The sequence below is a fragment of the Cheilinus undulatus genome, linkage group 9, assembly GCF_018320785.1.
Source record: "Cheilinus undulatus linkage group 9, ASM1832078v1, whole genome shotgun sequence".
NCBI classification, from domain to species: domain Eukaryota; kingdom Metazoa; phylum Chordata; class Actinopteri; order Labriformes; family Labridae; genus Cheilinus; species Cheilinus undulatus.
The window spans coordinates 11,253,730-11,274,142 of record NC_054873.1 but is presented as its reverse complement, the minus strand read 5'-3'; the positions used below and the strand labels follow the sequence as shown (position 1 = coordinate 11,274,142).

Here is a 20,413-nt window from a genome sequence, read left to right as displayed (position 1 = left end):
GCCATTTCAGTCGCCAATTTACACCACTTTTGGCCACTTTTTGCCTATTTTTGTCACTTTCAGCCTTTTTTTTTTTACAACTTTAAACCCATTTTTGTCCATTGCACCCATTTTCTCATTGTTTTTTGACCATTTTTGACAATTTTTTTTGCAACATCTTTTTGCCACTTTAAACCCATTTTTGCTTCTCTTTGCCAATTTTTGCCCCTTTTCACCCATTTTTGCAATTTTTAAGCCCCTTTTCTCCCATATTTGCTTTTTGTTGCCTGATTTTTTTGCCACTTTTTGCACAGTTCTGCAATATCTCTGCAACTTTTTGCCAACTTTAACCACCTTCTTGCCATGTTGTTTGCCAGTTTTCACCACATTTTACTAATTACTGTCACTTAGAGCATATTTTGCCCATTCATACCACTTTTGACCATTTTGTAACTTTGAACCCGTTTTGCACCTTTCACCCTTTTTCCCAATGTTTTTTTTTTTTTTTTTTTTAATTTTTGCCCTTTTTTTGCCACCTTTCACCCATTTTTGCAATGTTTTTGCCATTTTTGACCCTTTGGTCAAAAGGGATTCTCACCTCTAGTGTATGCATATGCATTTTTTTCTGGCCTCTTGTCAAGCAGGACAGAGTCCTGCACACTGACTGGATGTAGGACTAAAATAGCCTCCCCCTCCACTGACGCTGTTGACCTTGCTCTTCACTGTAACACGATGTGAAGCATCATGCTGAAGACCACTCTGCTCAGCTGGATTAATCACCGGACGACTAAAGAGGAGAAAGGCTGAGGGATGCAGAGGGGATGAGGTTGAAGGCAAGAGGCCCAGCTAGTTGATTTGTTCTTACCACCAAACTACGAAGGAAATCACTACTAAGGTTATTCCTTTTTTTCTTCCTGAGCAGAAAGATGCTTTAACCACTCAGAGATAATGCTTAAAGGAAAATGGGGCTAAATAACCCCCCTTTGAAGTAACCCTGCTGGTGCTGTTTAAAATCACATTTACATGTTGTCTTTCATACGTGGAAGTCAAAAGACTTCATAGAAGTGATTGGAGATATTAAAGACCAAGGTTTAAAAAGTAATATTTCAGTGGCCTGCAGGTTCCCCTCCCTCCTCCATTCATGCAGTCAGCTGTAAGCTTCTTAAGTGAATCCAAAAAGAATGACTGATCTGAGTCTTACGGGCGTTTACACAAATGTTCTCAAATCGACATCCAAGCACATCGACTCCTGCCAGCTAGACATCGCTCATCCTGAGAAATATTTTCCCTTTTTACTCCAGACTTTGTTTCATCAGGCTGCTGCAGAGCTGATGTCAAAGTCTGGACGTCTACTGTCCCTGGATTAAAGACATAAATACAATTTTAGAGCCAACAGCTGACACACGCTGACCTCGTTTCCTACAAAGTTGTGCAACACTCTCCACAGTTTACTTATTTAGCGTTACTGATTTGATGGTCTTTGCTGCACAGCATGGCTTAAACAGTTTAAAGTAGTGTTTCTCAACTGGTGGGTCGAGACCCAATAGTGTGTCATGGAGCTACATTTTGGCTGTTTTTCCTCTGACTATAATCTATTTATATCTTATTGAGAAATAAAAAAGCTGTTTTTCCCATGATAATTTCTTAATGTCTCAGAATCTCAAGAAAACAACCAAAATTGACACATTAAAGGATTATTCAGCTTTTTTTAAGCTGGGTTGTATATAGCATACATCCCCAAAGTCTGGGTCAGGACCATAAGACGGGTCAGGAGTTTTTTTGGGGGTCGCCAAGAGTTTTCATAATGTCTTTGCTACAGTATTCATTTATTTCTGCAGTACATATTATAGTGACATGGGGGGGGCTCTACCCTGACACTAGCCCTCTATGCCATGATAAAATACAAAACAGGCTCTACCAGCCACAGGAAGGCAAAAGAGCTGAAGTCACACTTACAGATGCGTTGTATCAGACCAGACAGCTGCTGAAAGCCAGAGGGGTCAAGCATTTGAAGAAAGCCTATGTAATGGAGGTAAAGTGGCTTCTTCTCTGCTTATAAAACCAAAGCTCAAGGTCAGGACCAGATTGAGAATTAACTTAATCAAAGCTAGCACCAGCCTTCAGTGGAAATCAAAGTCGTTGGGTTGTGATGGCTTGAACCTTGGAAAAACTTGGTATAGGTAATAACAGTAGCTACAACAGTCTGCATAACCTTCTAGTCTCTGGGTGGGGTGGGGCCTTACCTCTAGGCCTGAGATTCTTTATCTTTATAAAGAACCTGTAAGTTTAATAATCTAAAGTGTTCCACTTCTGTCGTCTATAATCCACTGAGCTTTCAGCTTGCATTGGTGATGTGTAGGAATGTAAACAGTGTTAGGAGAAAGAGAAGCAATCCTGCATCCTCTCTGCAGCCAATGTAAAATCATTCAACTTTAATTAATGCCAATTAAAAATGATCTGCTTTTAAGTGGTCTGAATGAGCTGCCCTCAGCCATTGTCTCCTAACTCCTACTCCTTTCTTGCTTCTCATGTTTCTATCAGACAACAGGAACAAACAGAAAAGACAGTTTTGGCTAGTAGTCATTTAACCCTTAAGAGATCCTAGGGACCTTTTGTGCCATTCAGTTTTTATTTTCAAGACATTTTGGCTGTGTTGAATGAATAAAGCTCAAATTTGCAAGATGACACTCATTTTTACATTTTTTTTTTTTTAGAATTATTGTCTCAGTTCGTTACATTAGCCTAAAATGGCTACGCGACACAAAAACCGACACATTTGTTCCTACGGACAAAAGATGTCCCATTGAAAACCAAACATCAAACATTTATCTTAACATAAACTAATGCATTCCTTTATGTTAAGATTTCATTTTGGACTACAAGCTTTCAATTTTTAATATTCACATTTGTCCACTAGGTGATGCTACTTTCTGCCATTTAAAGCATGCCACAAAATTTCACTCTTCTCACTGCATTCTGCAACAGTGCCTTCCTACTGAAATTATTAGCGTCTCACTAAATGGTGTGTGTAAAAATGTGTGAGTATTTGAGTTTTTGTTATTTTGTTCTATAAAAAACAGTGGCATTATGTAAACATACTGGCCTTTAAAGGGTTAAAATCTCCAAAATATACTGAATATTTGATATGTGTAGTTCAGACTGAAGAAGTTTTAAAGATTGACTGGTTCAAAGTGGAAAAAATACACAATATAATATTTTAGGAAGCTGGCCTTTTTTGTCCTTAAGAACAAATGCGTTAGGATTTTAAAGGACCTCTTAAAGGTCACTTATTATGCAAAATACACCTTTTCAGGCTTTTCTAACAAACATGTGTGCCCCTGGCCAGTCCACAATCCCTCCAAGAATCAGAAACCCCCCCCACCCCTCTCTCTTTCTCCACCCTTCAGAAAATGTGCACTGAAACAAGCTGTTCTCAGATTTTCCCCTCATGATGTCATGTGAGGAGTTAGCACCGCCCCCAGGTTCGGTTGGCCCTCCCTGCTTGGAAGAAAGTCCCGCCCTGCTCTCCTGTCAGCTGATAGGAGGACCAGGAGAGCCACATCAATTTAACCACATCCATTTCCTGAGAGAGGCGGAGTCAGGGGAGGGGTCAGACAGCTCAATAACATTTAAAGCCACAGACGCAGAAGCTGAGACAGAGAGGGTTTTAGACATGAAAAATCCAATACTGGAGTATTTTTTCAGCAGCAGACCTCACAGGCATGTCTCAGGGACCTCTGAGACCAACACATACTTGTCTTAAAAGGGTAAAATATGTCACTTAAAAGGGTTAATCACTACTGCTGGTAACAGTTGAAACCCTAAAAGGTTTGCTATCAGCCCCAGAGACTGACACACTGCTGGGCAATAATTTGGGCCCTAAAAATATTTAAATCCTTATATGGAGGCTGGATCCCCATTCAGACTAATGGTTCAATATTCACCATATGGGCAAAAGTGTTCAGCCGCCTGGCCATTACAGCAACAGGGACAGTAGTGAAGTTGTATATATTTATATGTACTTTAATAAGGAGTTGGCCCCCCTTTTGCCAAGAAAGGCCAGGATTGGCTTTGAAAACACAACATAGATCAGGGTTTATTGTACCAAATCAAAAAACCGTGCCGAACTTAACTGGGCTGATTGGTGGAAACCCGCTGTTAAAGTCAATATATTACCAGAGTTACACCAGAAAGGGAGAAAGTGATATTGACATGAAAAAGCAGCTTTAAAAAACTCCTGTATTTACTACTATGAGTGTGTTGCTTTAACCACTCAAATAATGTCAGCGTTTTGAAGGTTGGTGTGCAGATGGAGGATCATATATGAAGCTTGCAGCTTTCTGCAGGGAGAAAAGATGGAGCCGAAATGATTTAACAAATTAGAAAACCAGAAAATTGGTCAGAATTTTAATACTCCTTCATGCATTTGAAATCATCTAATTAGTCTTACTGAACTCACATTCTCAGCCCGACTCTGCCTGAGGCTGACATTCAAACTTTCACAAAGCGTCAGAGAAGCCGTGGCAGCATCTGACCGAAGCAAATCATTCTGTAATTGGCATTACAAGTTGTGGAAACCAAAACATTCAGTGGGTTGAACTCAGCTGCTTCGTTTTTTGGCTGACGGCAAACTTTTTACCCCAGAGAGCTGCTGCTCCACAGAAACACGTCAGGCCCTGTGGCGCTCGCAGCAGCAGCACGTTATGTCTCTGCATCCAGCTGTCCATCGCAGGATGCTGAAATCATGCAAACAGTACATTAACACAGGCGTCATGTAAAGATGTTTCTGGAAAAGCTCCAGCACAGGAAACCTGTTATTTACATGATGGTTATAATGTGTGAACAGTTGTATGTGAGTCACTAGTTCACATGGTGTGATGATGAGGCTTTGGCATGTCTGGTTACATTAAATTCTTCAGTCAGATATGATGAAAAAATGAAAAATATACAAAAGCAATGAAGTTACTGACTATATTAATGGAAATGTAGTCATTTCTCCTTTCTGTGAAAAAGCCTGCAGTGTTTTTAATTTAGTGCTACTCATGCATGCATCCTTTGAATAAATCTAACAAGAAGTGCTGAAACTTCCTCTAAAATTCATTTTGACTTTTATTCTTTTTGTCACTAGTTAAAGGAGAATTATTTTTATTCTTCTTCTAAGCTTGTCAGAAACTCAGTCCCACAGTGGAGAGCGTTCATCTGCACAGCACGGCTCAGGATGTTAACTTTATGAAAATGTAACATTAGAGGGAAAATTAGACTATAGTGATAAAAATTTGACTATGACTGTGTGCCATGGTCCAGGTCAGTAGTTCTCATTGGCCCTTTGTCCAATCAGGTCTGCAGAGGCAGCGGCAATAGAGCAGGAGAAAGTTAGTACAACAAATATGGCAGCTCCAGAGGAGGACATCAGGTTTGCACTGTTGCAAACGCATGGGCCTATTTTGGGTTTTATAACAAGCAGAGCATGAACAAGATGGATATGGCACATTGGGGTCTGCAAGGTGTGCCCATAAATACAAAATATATAAACATGAAGGCTCGCCTCACTCAGCACCACCCAGTGATAGCAATAGCTGATGAAGGCAAGGCTAAAGCCAAATCAGCTGAACAGTTCAAAGTGGTATAGAATGCAATATATGGCATCAAAATACTATTGTCTTCTAAAATTTTTAAAATTGCAATAATATCGTATTGTTATCCAAGTATCGTGATAATATCATATCTTGGGGCCGCTAGTGACTCCCACTCCTACACCCTTGTCTGATCACCAGTGAACCACAGGGCTGACACACAGAAACAACCAACCAGGCATGCTCACACTCACACATATGGGCAATTTAGAGCCACCAAACAACCTAACAAGCTTAGCCCTAACCCTAACAAGCTTGTTTTTTGGTCTAGAGGGAGAGACTGGAGAACCTGCATAGAAAACTTTGCACAGAAAGACCCCAGCCGGGACTCAAACCAGGACCCTTCCTACCATGAGGCAAAAGCGTTAACCTCTGCACTACCATGCAGATAAGGTGTACATTTTTAGCTGTTTTCTGAAGATAATGGGGAACTAAAAACTTAACAGAATAAAATTAGTTCAAAAGCAATTAGTCAATAGTAGCCTGAATCTCAATATGAGGGTGTAACAAGCTTCATAACGGAGGAGGTTGGGGTGGAGGAGGTCAAGATTTGCCACCAGCAGAATCAATGCAAGCAGGGATTAGCAAGAAGTACATCATATTTAAATGGACCGATGTGTTAAGAGAAAGAGCTGTGATTGGCTTTTCTAACTGACATCTTCACGACCCACTGAGAACAGCTCTGTGACCCACTTTTGGGTCCAAACCCCGCAGGTCAGAGCCACTGGTTTAGGTAATTGATGGGAAACACTGAGTAGTGATCATAAAATGAAGTAAAATGAATACGCTGGCACTAGCCCTGTTGAAAGACACAGAGAACAACACTAAAACAGTGGAAAAACATTAAGTGAGTGATTTGATGCACTGTGCCAAGCCTCATTGTTAACTTGCTATTACTTGTTTGATATAAACCTAATCAGAAAGTGATTTGAGAGTTTGGCCGAGACTTAGGAGAATTAAAACACCCAATAAACCATATTTTTAATAAGTAGTCGTGTTCCCATAATATCTGGAAAAGCTTCCAAAGCTAGGCAATATCATAGATGACTTATTCTCAAACTATACCTGGTTGTAATGAAAGCAAACACCGGAGTACTCAGTAGTTTTTCCCCCTGTAAATAGAGCTCTCGCTCTATTTTCTATGACCGAGAAATTATAAGGGGGAAAAAAAGGAAAGACTAAAACTACCAAACTTGAAGAGAAAGATGGAGTCCTGGTGTCCTTTGCGTGTTTTTCTCTGCCATTCAAACCAGCACCTTGTTTCTCACACCTCGTTCAGACAGGTGATTGATGGGGAAGTGATAACACGGGACACAGTCATGCTCCCACACACAGCACACAAAGCCGCCACCACCACCACGATACACTATCCAGTTCCTCAGAGAGTAATGTTCCTCTATCTGTGTTATTATCAAAAACAAGCCTCCCAGCACTGTCGCCTCGGGCTCCTCTGACAGGTATTCAGTCACGGGAGTCAAATCGTCTCCTGCAGAGAAGTGCAACCATGAGACACGTGACGGTCAGGTTCAACCGCAGCTATGTGGAGTGCACGAAGAAAACAGCATTTATCATTTCTGACACCAGTAACACGTCTTGTTTGTTGTTTTCAAAGAGATTTCTAGGATGTATGGCATAGCAGGGGACGTGAAATGGACATGTGGCTCCACAGCTTCTGTTGCCTGGAAATTTTGCATTAAAGACGGTTTTATAGACAGATGTAAGGTTGTCAAAATGTTTGCTAATTTTCCATTTGTGCAATCCAGAAAGTGTGCAGGAGTTGTTTTGTTATTATTAGCAGGAAATAACCAAATATTGGAGCTCTTTGCTTACTCAAAATTTTGTAGTTTGACCCATATCCTATTTGATATGGAGGAGGCGGGGTTAATGATCCATGCAACCACTCAGCAGGGGGAGCTCTAAGTCTTTTGGAGTCACTCCCAGGCTGCTGTTGTGCTGTCCATCTTAATATACAGTCAACGGTGTAAACACAAAAGCAGCTTCAGTAAAACTGTTGACCCCTGAAGACTGTAGGAGGTCTTAAAGGTGATTCATGATTTCCAGATGACAAACCATATATCCATCTGAGTGTAACAGCCCTGTTTTACTGTACAGGCCTCCACATGGGACCCACATGGTGTCAACACGCACAGCTGCGTGTTGACATGACATCCCCATACATCCTGACAGGAAGCTGAGTGCGTGCAGAACAAAATGGCTGCCAGAAAACAACAAACAAGCTGAAAGCTCACTGAGTCATATTCATACGTCTGTAGAGCACATGTTGTCCTTGGGGGGACCTTCCCAAAACATGAAAATTCCCAATGAAATTCCATAATCCATAATCCTTTATTGATCTATAATCCAGGCCGGATTAGATGGCATTCCATTAGGGTTTTTTTCTTTTCCATCAAAGCAGAGATTGGGAGCTGGAGAAAACCCAGTTTCTGGGTCAAATAATACACATAAGAGTCATATGTGCTAGAGCTGGGCTAAATATAGGTTTGGTCTGTATGTCGAGGGATTCAAGCTTCAAAGAGATATTTCTTTATCCCTTTTCATGCCTCGTTTCATGAGCTGACATTCCAACAGCGGAGAAATAACCTGCTGACTCCTCCAGATTTCATCTGGCTTTTGTCACTTCCTTCCAACAGCTGGAGTGTCTGATCCAGTCCATGTGAAGTACAGTCAGCTTGATTAGAGCGAGCAAGTGCATCTTAAAAACTCCAGCTTTGTGAATATGAAAGAGCAACTCAAGAAATTATAGGATGTTTAGTTCCATCTGACTGGTTACAAACCCATCTTGTACATGACACTCAAGTAAAAGTTACTCTGGTCAAAATTGACTTAAGTAAAAGTAATGGTTTAAGAATCAACTCAAATAAAAGTTAAAGGTATTCTATTTACGACTGACTTTAAATACAGAGTACTGAATTGTTACTGAGGACTTGTACGGTAAAATATGATCTTCTCTTATTGGTAGTAACAACAGAATAGATCTCCAACCAGGTTGTTCAGATAAAAATCACACTTCTTCAGTGTTAATGGTCTTTTTCTAGGGAAGAAACAACAGATCAAATCAAGTCGCAAGTTTTTCTCGATGATTCTGCATGATGAACTCAGAAAAAGAGTTAGTTTAAGTGAAAGTTCAGGAAGTAAAAGAGGGCAACTAGCTTTGATTAGATGGCCTTAAAGACAGGTACACTTCACTCAAAGGGCAAACAGCCAACATAAACTTTGATAGGGTCTATTGTTGTTGACATACATCCTTCACATCCACGTCACCAAAGATTCAGAAGAGGATGAAAGAGAGAAAATTTGGTGTAAGAGAAAACTTAAAGTAAAAGAGTAAAATAATTGACTGGATAAATGAAACACTCAGAGCTTAATTCAGAACCAAATTTCATGAATATCTACTGCTCAGTCTTAGAACCATCTACCTGAAAACCCAACCGCTGAAAGGCTTAGTCAGCACAACTTCAGCAACATTTCCTTAACACAGCTGGATTTGTCACGTGAGTTCCTTACCTCCAGCACAGGGCCGGCTCCCAGGATGATCTGCTCCACCCCGCTGGCGAATCCCTTCTGGCTGAGCGCCGTCAGATGATGAATGAGGAAGTTGGTACTCTGGGTCTTCCCTGACCCGCTCTCACCAGAGATGACGATGCACTGGTTCTTCCGCCGCTGTAGCATAGCATGATAAGCCACATCTGCCACAGCATAAATGTGTGGCTCCAACTTCCCTAAAGCGTGGTTGTCATATAATTTGACGTACTTTGGGTTGTAGATTGGCAGGAACTGGAAAGGGTTAATCACAATAAGAATACTCCCAACGTAAGTGTAGATCTTCTCCTGGCGGAAACGTGCACGAAGGCTTTCCAAAAGAGTGCGCTCTGTTAGCTCCGGGAGAGTGCAGAGGTCGGACGGAGGGTCGCTCCCTGTGGGCTGGGGGAGGAACCCTCGTTCCACCATGCGCCGACGCTCCTCAGTCACCCGCAGCCACATCTGCAGGCTGCCGCCGTAATGAATAGATCCATCCAGGTTCTTCTCTCGCAGGAGGAAGCGGTAGTCCTCGCCACTACCCAGACCGCTGCGGTTCTCCAGGGCAGTCCGAGGCCACAGCATCATCCGCTGAACGGGGCAGTCGCTGGGGTTGAGGATCCATTCCTCCCCGCCAAATTCCTTCACCTCAGCTAGCACGTAGCATTTGGTTCGCTCCAGGCACAGCCGCTGGATGAGAACCTCGATGGCTTCAGCAGCCGTGGTGTTCTTGCGGGCGCTGACAGGACAGTAGATGGTTCCCTCAGCCAGGGCTCCCGGATAGACGCGCAGGCTGAAGTCCTGGTCCTCCAGGCGCCGCCGCATGCTGCCACAAGCGGTGGCCATGTTGGCGCTGCTGGCGTAGCTGCAGCCGCCATCTTGTAAGCTCATGGTGGCGCAGCAGGTCCCATCAGCACACCGCTCTCTGGGCCCGGAGGACTGACTCAGGACATCCCAACTGGAAAAAGAAAGAGAGGAAAATGAAGATATAAAACATAGCATCAAGGGAGCAAAACATAATTCCAAAGATCAGTTCACGTCTTCAGAGCGGCGGGCTTTTCCAGCTTACTGAGTCACAGCAGGGTCAGCGGAGTCATGGTGATTTCATCTGTCCCATTACAGAGAGGAACCACTCAATAGGCTGTCTGTGTTTTATCGTAAAGGGAACCACTGTGATAAACACCACAAAAGAAGAGCACGAGACGAGTCAAAAAGAGAGACAAGAGCTGATAGACGTTCAAAACAATGAGGAACAGAAGCTGCTTCATGAATTTAAAGGCTACAGGCCAGCTTATCAGAGACACAAACCCTGACTGAGTGAGTGAGTGACTGTGTATGTGAGTCTGTGAGTGTACTCATGTGATAATCCAAAGGCTCTAGCCGTGCGCCAAGATTAACAGCTGCCACCTTCCACACAAAAGTGGCTGTAATGAGAGCACAATGGTGTAATTCACCGCTTCCCTGTTGATACTGAACACAGCACTCCATTCTCCCTCTCTCTCTCTTTAGACACACAAAAACACACATAGACACAGAGCCAGTTTTACACACTACAAAGGTTTAAATATGATGTTGAAAGGATGAATTGTGAATGGCTATTAGGCATTTTATTAATTAGGATTGATTATGGCAGTGCAAAGAGACTACAACTGCAACTACACGATACTGTAGTTGATATACTAAACTTATGTTTATTGTTTGATGCAAAAATTAAGATTTTTTAAGTGAACTTTGATCATTGTAAAAATAAATCACAACTGTCCATTCCTGAGTCAATAAAAATGGATATTTATTTATTTATTATTATTATTATTTATTTATTTTTTTTTAAAAAAAAGCTCTTTTACAATGAGGTGTTTCTTTCCCTTCTTAAGGGTAACAGGAATAGATTTCAGGGTTAAAATTCCATCAGACCAACAGAGCAATATCACCACTCTGCCAATTCTCAAAAATATCAGAAGAGAAGATATCTACTGCCATAGGTAACAGGGACTTCAGACTTCGTTTCTGGTTCTTATTGATTTGAAAAAGGGCCCCCTCTAAATGTTAGGGCACTTTCACACTAGACCCAGTTGTTTCGAACCGTGGCGCAACGAGGAGAAAGAAGGGGAAGCTACCATGGCAACCACTCTGGTCATGACCTAAGGGAGGAATGTTTATGTTTTAACCCGGCTAAAAAGTCCATCCTGCTACCATGGATGTTACAAAATCACTTTTTAAGATGTCAGCAATGTCGCTTTTCATATCTTCATATCTATATGCAGCTCAGAGGATTAAATGGTCTCACACTGCACCGAAAAAGCAGTTTTTAATGTGACAGGAGACTTTTATTGCCTTTGCATCTCTTCTTACAGAGTCCAACTTGTGTTCATCTGTTAGGTAAGTCATAACAGACCGTTTATTGACTTGATTCTGATGATTTACACCTTCTATTGAGAAAAAATGTGAACAAACTACAGTGCTAGGGAACGAAGTTACGTTTTTATGATGACATCTTAAAGCTGATACAACACTCTGTCCCTTATCCAGGCACAGTTGCATTCATATCTCATCCAAATTGTGCCAGAATCCACTTGAATTGCACCGGAGATAAACTGCCCGAGTGGGCCCGGGCACGGTTCATTTGCATTCACACTGACCAAAACAAACCAGACTTTGGGCTCAAGTGCACTCAGATCTGGGACAGGGACCCTGGTGGGAAAGGCACCTTAGATCACTCCTTCAATACAGGATATTATGAAGAGAGAGTTGTAATTGATCACTACGGGTTATTACAATTTACAATTTCATTTAGCAGACACTTTTATCCAAAGCGACTTACAACTAGGACTGATGTTCCTGGACCTTGCCCAAGGGCCCACACTGGACACTTTAGCTCTGACTGGGATTTTAATCCCCAACCCCCCATACAATAGTCAGCAATGTAAACCATAGAGCTATCCAGCCATTATTAATAAAGAGAAGTTCGATCAATATACAAAAGCTTTTATTTATCTACTCTGTTTTTATTCTGGTGAGCTCAGCATGAACTATGACAGATTATGAGAAGGTATTCTGATTGTGTAAGAGCTGTCCAGGCTCCATTTACACACTTAGCTCAAGTATATGATAAAATACATGCAGGTGATAAAGATGTGCTCAGTGACAAGAGGGCAAAGATGAATCCATGTAGAGCAGACAAAAATGGCTTCAACTCAAAACCTCACGTCGGCCTCCAAAACATTTGTACGCATGGGTCAGAATTTGTGCGCGTTTTACTCCCCAGTCTGTTTTTTATAGATCACATAGTTTGCATGGGAAGTGGCGTACGCCAACTCCAGGCCTCATTCAGTGCATTTGCATCATTTATAGATTAGACCCCATGGACTCTCATTGCTTCATCTACAATCATATCTAAAAAAAAAAATGCTTGCACTCTGTCATTAAATGTACCATAAAACCTCATTTAAAAGCCCAGTCCGATTTAAGCCTGGTGTTGGTGCACTTTTTGAAAAATAAAGCAAGTCTCAATGAGAGGCTAATTGGGCTGTATTATAAAGCAAGATGGATTTAACCATTAATTTTGACCGCTTTATTTTAATAGTGCTCTGATCTTGGATATTAAGCCAAGTAAATGATACTATGGCATACTTAAATACAAATAAACTGTACCAAAGAACCAGTATGTATTTACAGCATGCAGGTGAATGATTGAACAGTCTTCCTGGGCATAATGCCACAAAAATGGATCACAACACCAAATAGTTCAAATAAGAACTCTGTTTAAATGTAGGTCAAAACCATGACCACCTCCGTGAAGGCTTAATCCGCCAAAGTCGCTGTGTGTTGTAACTCCCTTTCTTAATCTTACTTTTCTGACTCAGTGCACTTTATCCTATTTTCTCCCCCATATTTTCTAAGTTTCCTTTTGTTTTGCATATCATCACAACAAAAAGGTCCTGTTCTTTCTTTCTACATGGCCTCTTATGGGGAACCACTGTTGAAAGGCAGAACTAGGGCTAAAACGTCCTTGAACAACAAACATTTATGGAGATTATGACTACATTGTAGTATAGTTTGATGATCTTTAAGCCTCTTCTAAATTGAATCTTATTCTCATTTAAAACAGTGTCTCTGTCAGCATGTGCGAGATATTAAAAGAGAGAAAATGCGGAGGACAAGTCGTCCTTTAAAATGCCCCAGACACAGCCGCCTCTCTCTCCCTCCTGCCTGTCTGGAGTGATCCTGACCACCTACAGCAGTCTGCAGCAGCAGCAGCAGCCCACCTCCACCAGACAGAAGAGAAAGAGAGAGGAGAGAGACAGCTGGGTGTATGTGAAGAAAAACAAAGCAATGACGTGAGGGATGAAAGAGAGCAGAAATACAGACCGAGATGAGAGCAAGAACACAAGACTCAAAACAAAATGTCCCCTGGGTCTGCTGCAGCCACTCACTGGGACACTAATGAGCTGCTAGAATAGGTAAAGGTCAGAGATACAGGTCCATTATGCAGAAATGCAAATACAGTAAGTATTAATGGTCTGGTGATGCTGTCTGGTTGGATCCTTTTGTTAGACTTGGGCCACATTATTAGATAAAGTATGAAACAAATGTGCACACAATCTGACAGCTGTTTCCCAGACTGCAAATTATAGTGTAAACAGAAATGTATAAGAAAGTGTACCAGATTAAGCAAAGGTACTCGCATGTTACGCTGCACTTCGTGAGTTAAATCTAACCTCCGATTTCTATATACAGTGTGCGCGCCGTGCACCGAAGCGCCGCGGGTTTGCTCCGAAAGAAGGAGAGCGACCTCGCCCACTGGAAGTGAGTCTAGAGTGCAGCGCCGCGGCGCGCAGTCCTGATCAGCAGGAAGAGATCAAGGGAGAACTGCGAGTTCATGCAGGAATAGTATGTCAACAGCAAACTATTTTACCTTTTGGAGTTAATTTACTATCCTTCCTGGTATAAGTCCATGATATTATTGCCTCAGCCATTGAGTGAGTACATTAGGAAGTTAAAAGGTTAATGTTTGCTTAAAGGATCTGTGGTTTTATGCAAAATTCTTTGGCTAAATATCCCCAAAAGTTAACTTTTCCCTGTCAATGGCGTCGTTGTAGCTCTGTGACCCACTGACCAGGAGGGATAGGCAGGGAGATGATAATAAAAAAAATTGGCACTTAGCCATGCTGTCGTTCTGAAGAGCTCAGTGACTTCAAGTGTGGTGCTGTGATGGCTGCCTCTTTGTCATAAGACGGTTCATGATATCTCATCCCTGCTGCATACTCAGCAATCAACTGTATAACTGATATTATTAGAAAGTGGAAGAGTTTAGGAACAACAGCAACCAAGCCTCAAAGTGGAAGACCAGGTAAAATCACAAAGAAGGGAAAAAGACTGCTAAGGTCAGGGTTGTCCAAACTTTTTCCACTGGGGCCACAAACAGAAACATATAAGGATGATGGGGCCACTTTCATATACCTTTGTAAAACCAATCAAATGTAGGTTAAGATATGCTCAGTAGCCATATCAATTGAAGGATTTTTGGAGGGCCAATCAGATTTCTGGCTACCACTGGCTCCGCCCCTGGAACATCATTGGGGCTGCTATTTGCTGCTGCAATCCATAAGGGCATTATAAATCAAGATATCTTTATTATTTTGGTTGCCAATCTGTTTACTATTGACAGTGTTGTCTCAATTTAGTCCTGAAAAAAAAAACAGCATAAAAACTTGTTTTCAAAATGTTTGTTTACAGTATTAGCATGGTAGCACTGCCTTGTGCTGAAACTAAGAGGAATAATACAGTCTAGCACAAGCTTCATTCTCTGTTGAGGGCCATATATCATTTAATTTAAAGAATTTTTGGAGAGGCCAATCAAAAATGGGCCGTTGGCCACATTTGCCCCTTGGGCCATAGTTTGAACATCCCAGGCTATGGCTGGAGCTTCACAGAATGGGTTTCAATGGCCAAGCAGCTGCATACAAGCATCACACCACCAAGTCCAATGCCAAGCATCAGGAGGAGTCCTGAAGCCCTGACCTCAACCCCATCAAGCATCTTTGGGATGAATTGGATTGCAGCCAGGCCTTCTCATCCAACATCAGTGTCCAACCTCATAAATACTCTACCGAATGAATGGGCACAAATTCCCACAGAAGCACTCCAAAATCTTGTGGAAAGCCTTACAAGAAGAGTGGAGGATGTTACAGCTGCAAAAACTATGTTCACATATTTGAATTCAATGCCTCACAGTCCCTGTTGGTGCAATGGTGGCTGAATACTTTTGTCCACATAGCAGATGCAAATATATCCCTCTGTCTCTGCACAAAATTGAGTGATACAGGATTGTTGGATATACTAAGCTAATCCAAATTATACTGCTAGCTTAGCCAGCACCATAATCATCAGATAAAAGCTTTAAATAATTAAAATAACGGTCTAACATTTATGCTTGGAGAGTAAACTAGCCAGAAGAAATGGGGAGTTCTCCATCTCTGGGAAATAATTAGCGATGCAAGCATCAGATGAACATGTTGCTACAAGCGTTTTAGCAAAGCTAGCCAATAGGCAGCAACGGGTAAAATGGAGGGAGAACAAAGCTACTGAATGACTAGCTAGCTGAAACACTGTTTGCACTTTCAGTCATAAGTTTCAGAGCTTTCTGAGCTACGTAACGAGAGAAAACCTGCCACTTTGACACAGTCAGCTGTTAGCAAGTGAGTTAGCTTTGATGCTAACTTTCACATAAAATAGAAAATCACTGATTATTGTCCACAAAACTACTTTCTGTCTTTATTTAGAAAGAAAAGGCGGCACAGTAAATTAAATCCTCTCTGAAGCATGAATGATTTGTGGGAAATATCATCCAAAAACAACCCAGATGTCACCAAAATAAAGGATTTTAAGGATTAACAGTCTAAGCGATAGGATGGAAATAAATCCCTACTTCTGGTAATGACTTTTTTCCCAAAGCTGGGAATATGAGCAAGTTGAATTCTCATTTTATCTGCATTTTTTGCCTTGAAAGCAAAAGCCCCAGTATCACAAGTTAAAGTGCAAACCCCCTTCAATTTCCACCAGAGAGGAGCAGAAAATCTCAGGAGTTTGGAGAAAATTAACCTTTTAGCCCGAATTTAGTGGCCTGTCTGCTGACACTTTATGACCCGGCAAACTGGACAGCAGGAGACGTCAGGAGCGGCTGAGAGGTTGCGATGAAGCGTCTGATGGATCAGGGGTGGGGGCTGATGGATGGTCTTTGGCGGTCAAAGGTTAGCGTGAGAAGCCAAGGTTACATTCCAGATGAGGCTCTGACAAATCACATGTGTGGAGCTACGAGCGGCAGAGGAACTTTTCAGCAAGATGGGGAAAACTTTTCTGGCATTTCCTCGAACAGCTGCCTACGTGAGGTCATGCTGCAGGAACTGGACGGTTATTAGAAGTTAAATGCAATGAGTAGACATGATCTTTGTAGTGTTTGTTCAGCATTAACAGCAAAAAGTGTGCAAGAGAGAGCTTTGGTGACGATGCATGAGGAGGGAAGTTGATAAAAGTCAGACACAGAGAAGAAAGAAGACAAGATGGGATGACTAGACGTGGTGAAGATGGAGCTGAACGTCTGTTACGTCTTGTTTTGACACGGTTGAATCTGAAGTGCTGACATAGTGAAGAGACAGAGTGATGAGCTGACGATTTGAGGACTGAGTTTGTACTTTAAAACGGAGGACTGAAAGAGTAGTGGATGTCTTAATGAGAGCGAGCCTCTTGTTTGACTGCTGCACAGGTTCAACCCCGGGTCAACGCTGTTCACAGCGATCACTCAGGTAGAGGGAAAGTGCTAAGGCTAGAAAACAGAGCTCCTTTGACAAAAAGATGTTAATATTTTAAGAGGCTGTCAGAGGACGGGATGAAGGAATCATTTTAGGGAGCAGAAAGAGGAAAGAAGTCAAAGTGAATGACAAGAGAGGGTCTGTCAGTGATGAAGGACAGACCGAGGAGCTGATATCTAAAAAAGTGTGACTGAAATAACACAATCTTGCAAATCAGTTACACCCTGAAAAAGAAAAGCTATTTTCATTGTGTCGTCCCCCATCTAGCTCCCACTGCCCACCTTGCCAAGTTGCCTTGCATGACCTCTTGTAGCATAGTGCAATATGAAAAAGTACAAGGATGTTCAGCTTAAACAGGCAATTATCATTTGATTTATGTTTCTATTAGAAAGACAGGGCAGTCAGAGCTAGAACCTTAGGAGAGAGAGAGTGGGGAAAAGATCCAAAGGCTGGACTTGAAACCATATCCAAAGATAAAAACAACCAATAACAGCAACACCAGATAGTATAAGACATGATTCATTAGAAAATGTACCATTAAAACGTCAAGACACCATTGATTAAATTAAGTCATGACAAAGTGTTTTTAAAGACACTTCCTCTGAAATAAATTTCCCAACAAAATTAAAGTGCATCATTTTGTGCTAGTTTTGTTGAGAAGGGGGCCCCTTGATGCTGATTGGTCCTGTCACTCTCTAACCAGGCCCAGACAGTTAAGACGGGAGCTTTGCAAGATGGATTTGCCAGTGAGAAACACGAAAACGGGCGTACCCAACTGCTTTGCAAGGTTATTACAAATGCTCATATTGCAATAAGGACACATTTGAAATTCCCTGTGCAGCCCTACCTGCAAACAATGCATTTCAAGGAAAATTACGCTAAGAAATTCACTTGCAATTATTGAAGGAAAATTTTATAATTCTGAAAGGTAGACATGTAAATAGCAGTTTTCTAACTACAAGCTAACATAATGAAAATTGTATTTAACAGGCTAACAGATTTAATGTTAACTTAAACTATATTTCCCTTAACATTACAAAATGAAATAGATCATTCCTCTGGTTATTAACATTCAAATGTTTAACAAAATAGATTTTTTTCTTATGAGAAGAGAAGTTTGTTTCTGAGCACCTTATGCCGACCTTACACCAGAGGACTTTGCAAAAACTCTTAAAAGACTCTAGAAGACTGACACCTGAGACCCTCACACACATAGAGAGAGTTTTTAGTCTCAGATTAAGATTTTTCAAAGAATGGTGGTCACTAACTACAAGACTAGAATACGATTCCTTTTGAGATTATTTCTCATCATGCATCTGGTGGAAATTCACAACAATTTTTGAGCAAAGAATAAGTTGTAGAAGGAGATGGAGATCTCATTTTAGTTAATACTTCTTAAAATATGTGTGTTAAACCATTTACAGCAAGTAGAAATGAAAAGGAACGTTAAACACAGAAGCAACTTTGCATGTTACTGCAACAACAGAGGAACTATTCCGGAAACACTTCAAAATGAAAGTACAGTATGAAAACACAAGTCACCTCACCATGCAAACAAACTGGTCGGGCTTTTACTTTAAAAATTCCAGTGGCGGTTTACCGTACCTATCATGTCAGCCTGGAATGAACTGACAGACAAATCTCACAAACACACAGGTGCAGAGATCTGACTGCAGCTCTGAGCAGAAAGGTGTTTCAATCTCTTGAGTTCTGAGTGGACATTCAGCAACTTTAGATTGATCTACGTTCACATTCATATTTTGAAAAAGAAGTGATTTGATGTGCTTATGCATAACGCTGGCTCTCATTGGGGACGACAGTGGCATCACTGAAAAACACAACTTGCATACGACCAGACTGAAGACTTGACAATATCAAATACATTTGATATTATCATAATGCCAAGACTGAAGAAAAACTGGCTTAAAACTGCTAAAATCAAGTCCTAAGACCACCTTACACCTAACGACTGAGACAATGGGACGAGTTGCAACTTTAGCAAGACTCCCATGATTCTACTTTGGAAATTTTTCTACCACTTTGAAATCGGAGGGAAAGTCGTTAGGTGTATGGCCACCCTTTGTTGTGGTAGCAGATTACTGCCTTCTTCTTCTTTTGGTGTTAAATAGCAGTTAGCACACAGCTTTCAGATGTACTGCAGCCACCATCTGGTGGTGCTACCACATTACAACAAGGTGAGAGCAAAAATAATGGGAAAAATATCATTTTAAATCGAATAACAGTGACATTACTCGGCAAGTAAATGGAATTTACTGCTCACTCCTCATTGCAAATTTTGCACATTTGTCAGCTCTTGGGGGCCGCTGCAGGCTTGAGGCCCCCACAAGATGCTACCTGCCTTTCCTGTTTAACAATCCAATTGCAAGCCTCTGCTTTGCAATGACTTACGTATCAGTTGCTGCATTTTAAACATTACTGAATGCAGGAATCACAGTCCTGCACAGAATATGCTAAAGGTATTGAAACAATTTTACTACTGAATGCCTCCAAGTCTCCAAGAAACAGACAAAAAACAAACAATTTTACAAAACAGACCCCAGTGAAGTGACCTAATTGCTCCTGGAACCATGATTTGGTTGCTTAAAGTCTTGACAATTAACTAGCCTGTTAGATTTTGTGACTCTTTAACTTTTATTCTCCACTGGCTCAGACACTCCAGCTTTCCCTCCATCTGGCAGATGATATGAAGAGGTATGTTTCTCATCTGTAAACCTATAAAACCTCTAGATCATTTTTTGGCACGGACAGAGGATAGAAACCGATATTTTAAAGCAGCTGTGCAGTAAACATGCAGTGAAAAACGGAGTCTTTAAAACAAATGCATTAGAGGAGACAGGGAGTCGTTAAGCTTGTATAAAAGTGTGGGGAAAGCTTCCAGCGACAGGCAAACATCCAACTTATTAAATAGAGACGAGAAGCTCAACTCGACGTGCAGGTCTGCAGAGTAACACCCCCTCCTCTCCCACAGTCACTTCTCACCAGCAATAAACACAAACCTCAGCATTCCTGCACACTGCTAACACACATAAACTCACATCATGTAAAACCTATAGACATGAACGCCATCCTTCTTACCTCCTTGCATCTAACTCAGGCTTTTTCTGCTCTTATCAAAAGGTGATTGGATGTAGCGTGGAAGCTACATGGTTAAATGAGCCTAAGAGCGACGACTAGCACAGTAATTCTTTTCTACCTCCACACTCACACTGGCTCCCTCCCCTGATCACTCATCAGAGAGGATCATTCAGGGATTACAGGCATATTTAAACTCCCTGTGGTTTACTCCTCACCGCTGGCTGCTGCTGCTGCTCTACAGTAGTTTCTGAAGCACACACACATTAACACACCTACACACTCTCAAAAGCATCGGATCAGACAACACCACACCTTGCGCTCAAATATCTCATCGTCAATGTGTGTGGGATTTGCATACAG

The 20,413-nt window shown here is 41.5% G+C and overlaps 1 protein-coding gene across 10 annotated transcripts in view; it reads right to left on the bottom strand.

Annotated features, from left to right (window-relative positions):
- The window catches only part of LOC121514718 (unconventional myosin-IXAa-like), a 228,594-nt gene that overhangs the window by 154,308 nt on the left and 53,873 nt on the right, over window positions 1-20,413 (bottom strand). For all 10 annotated transcript variants that reach the window (XM_041794962.1, XM_041794964.1, XM_041794966.1 and 7 more), the window contains exon 2: window positions 9,138-10,107. In XM_041794962.1, coding sequence (XP_041650896.1) covers window positions 9,138-10,040 — 903 coding nt within the window. In that variant the 5' untranslated portion in view covers window positions 10,041-10,107. The remainder of the gene's footprint in view (window positions 1-9,137; window positions 10,108-20,413) is intronic.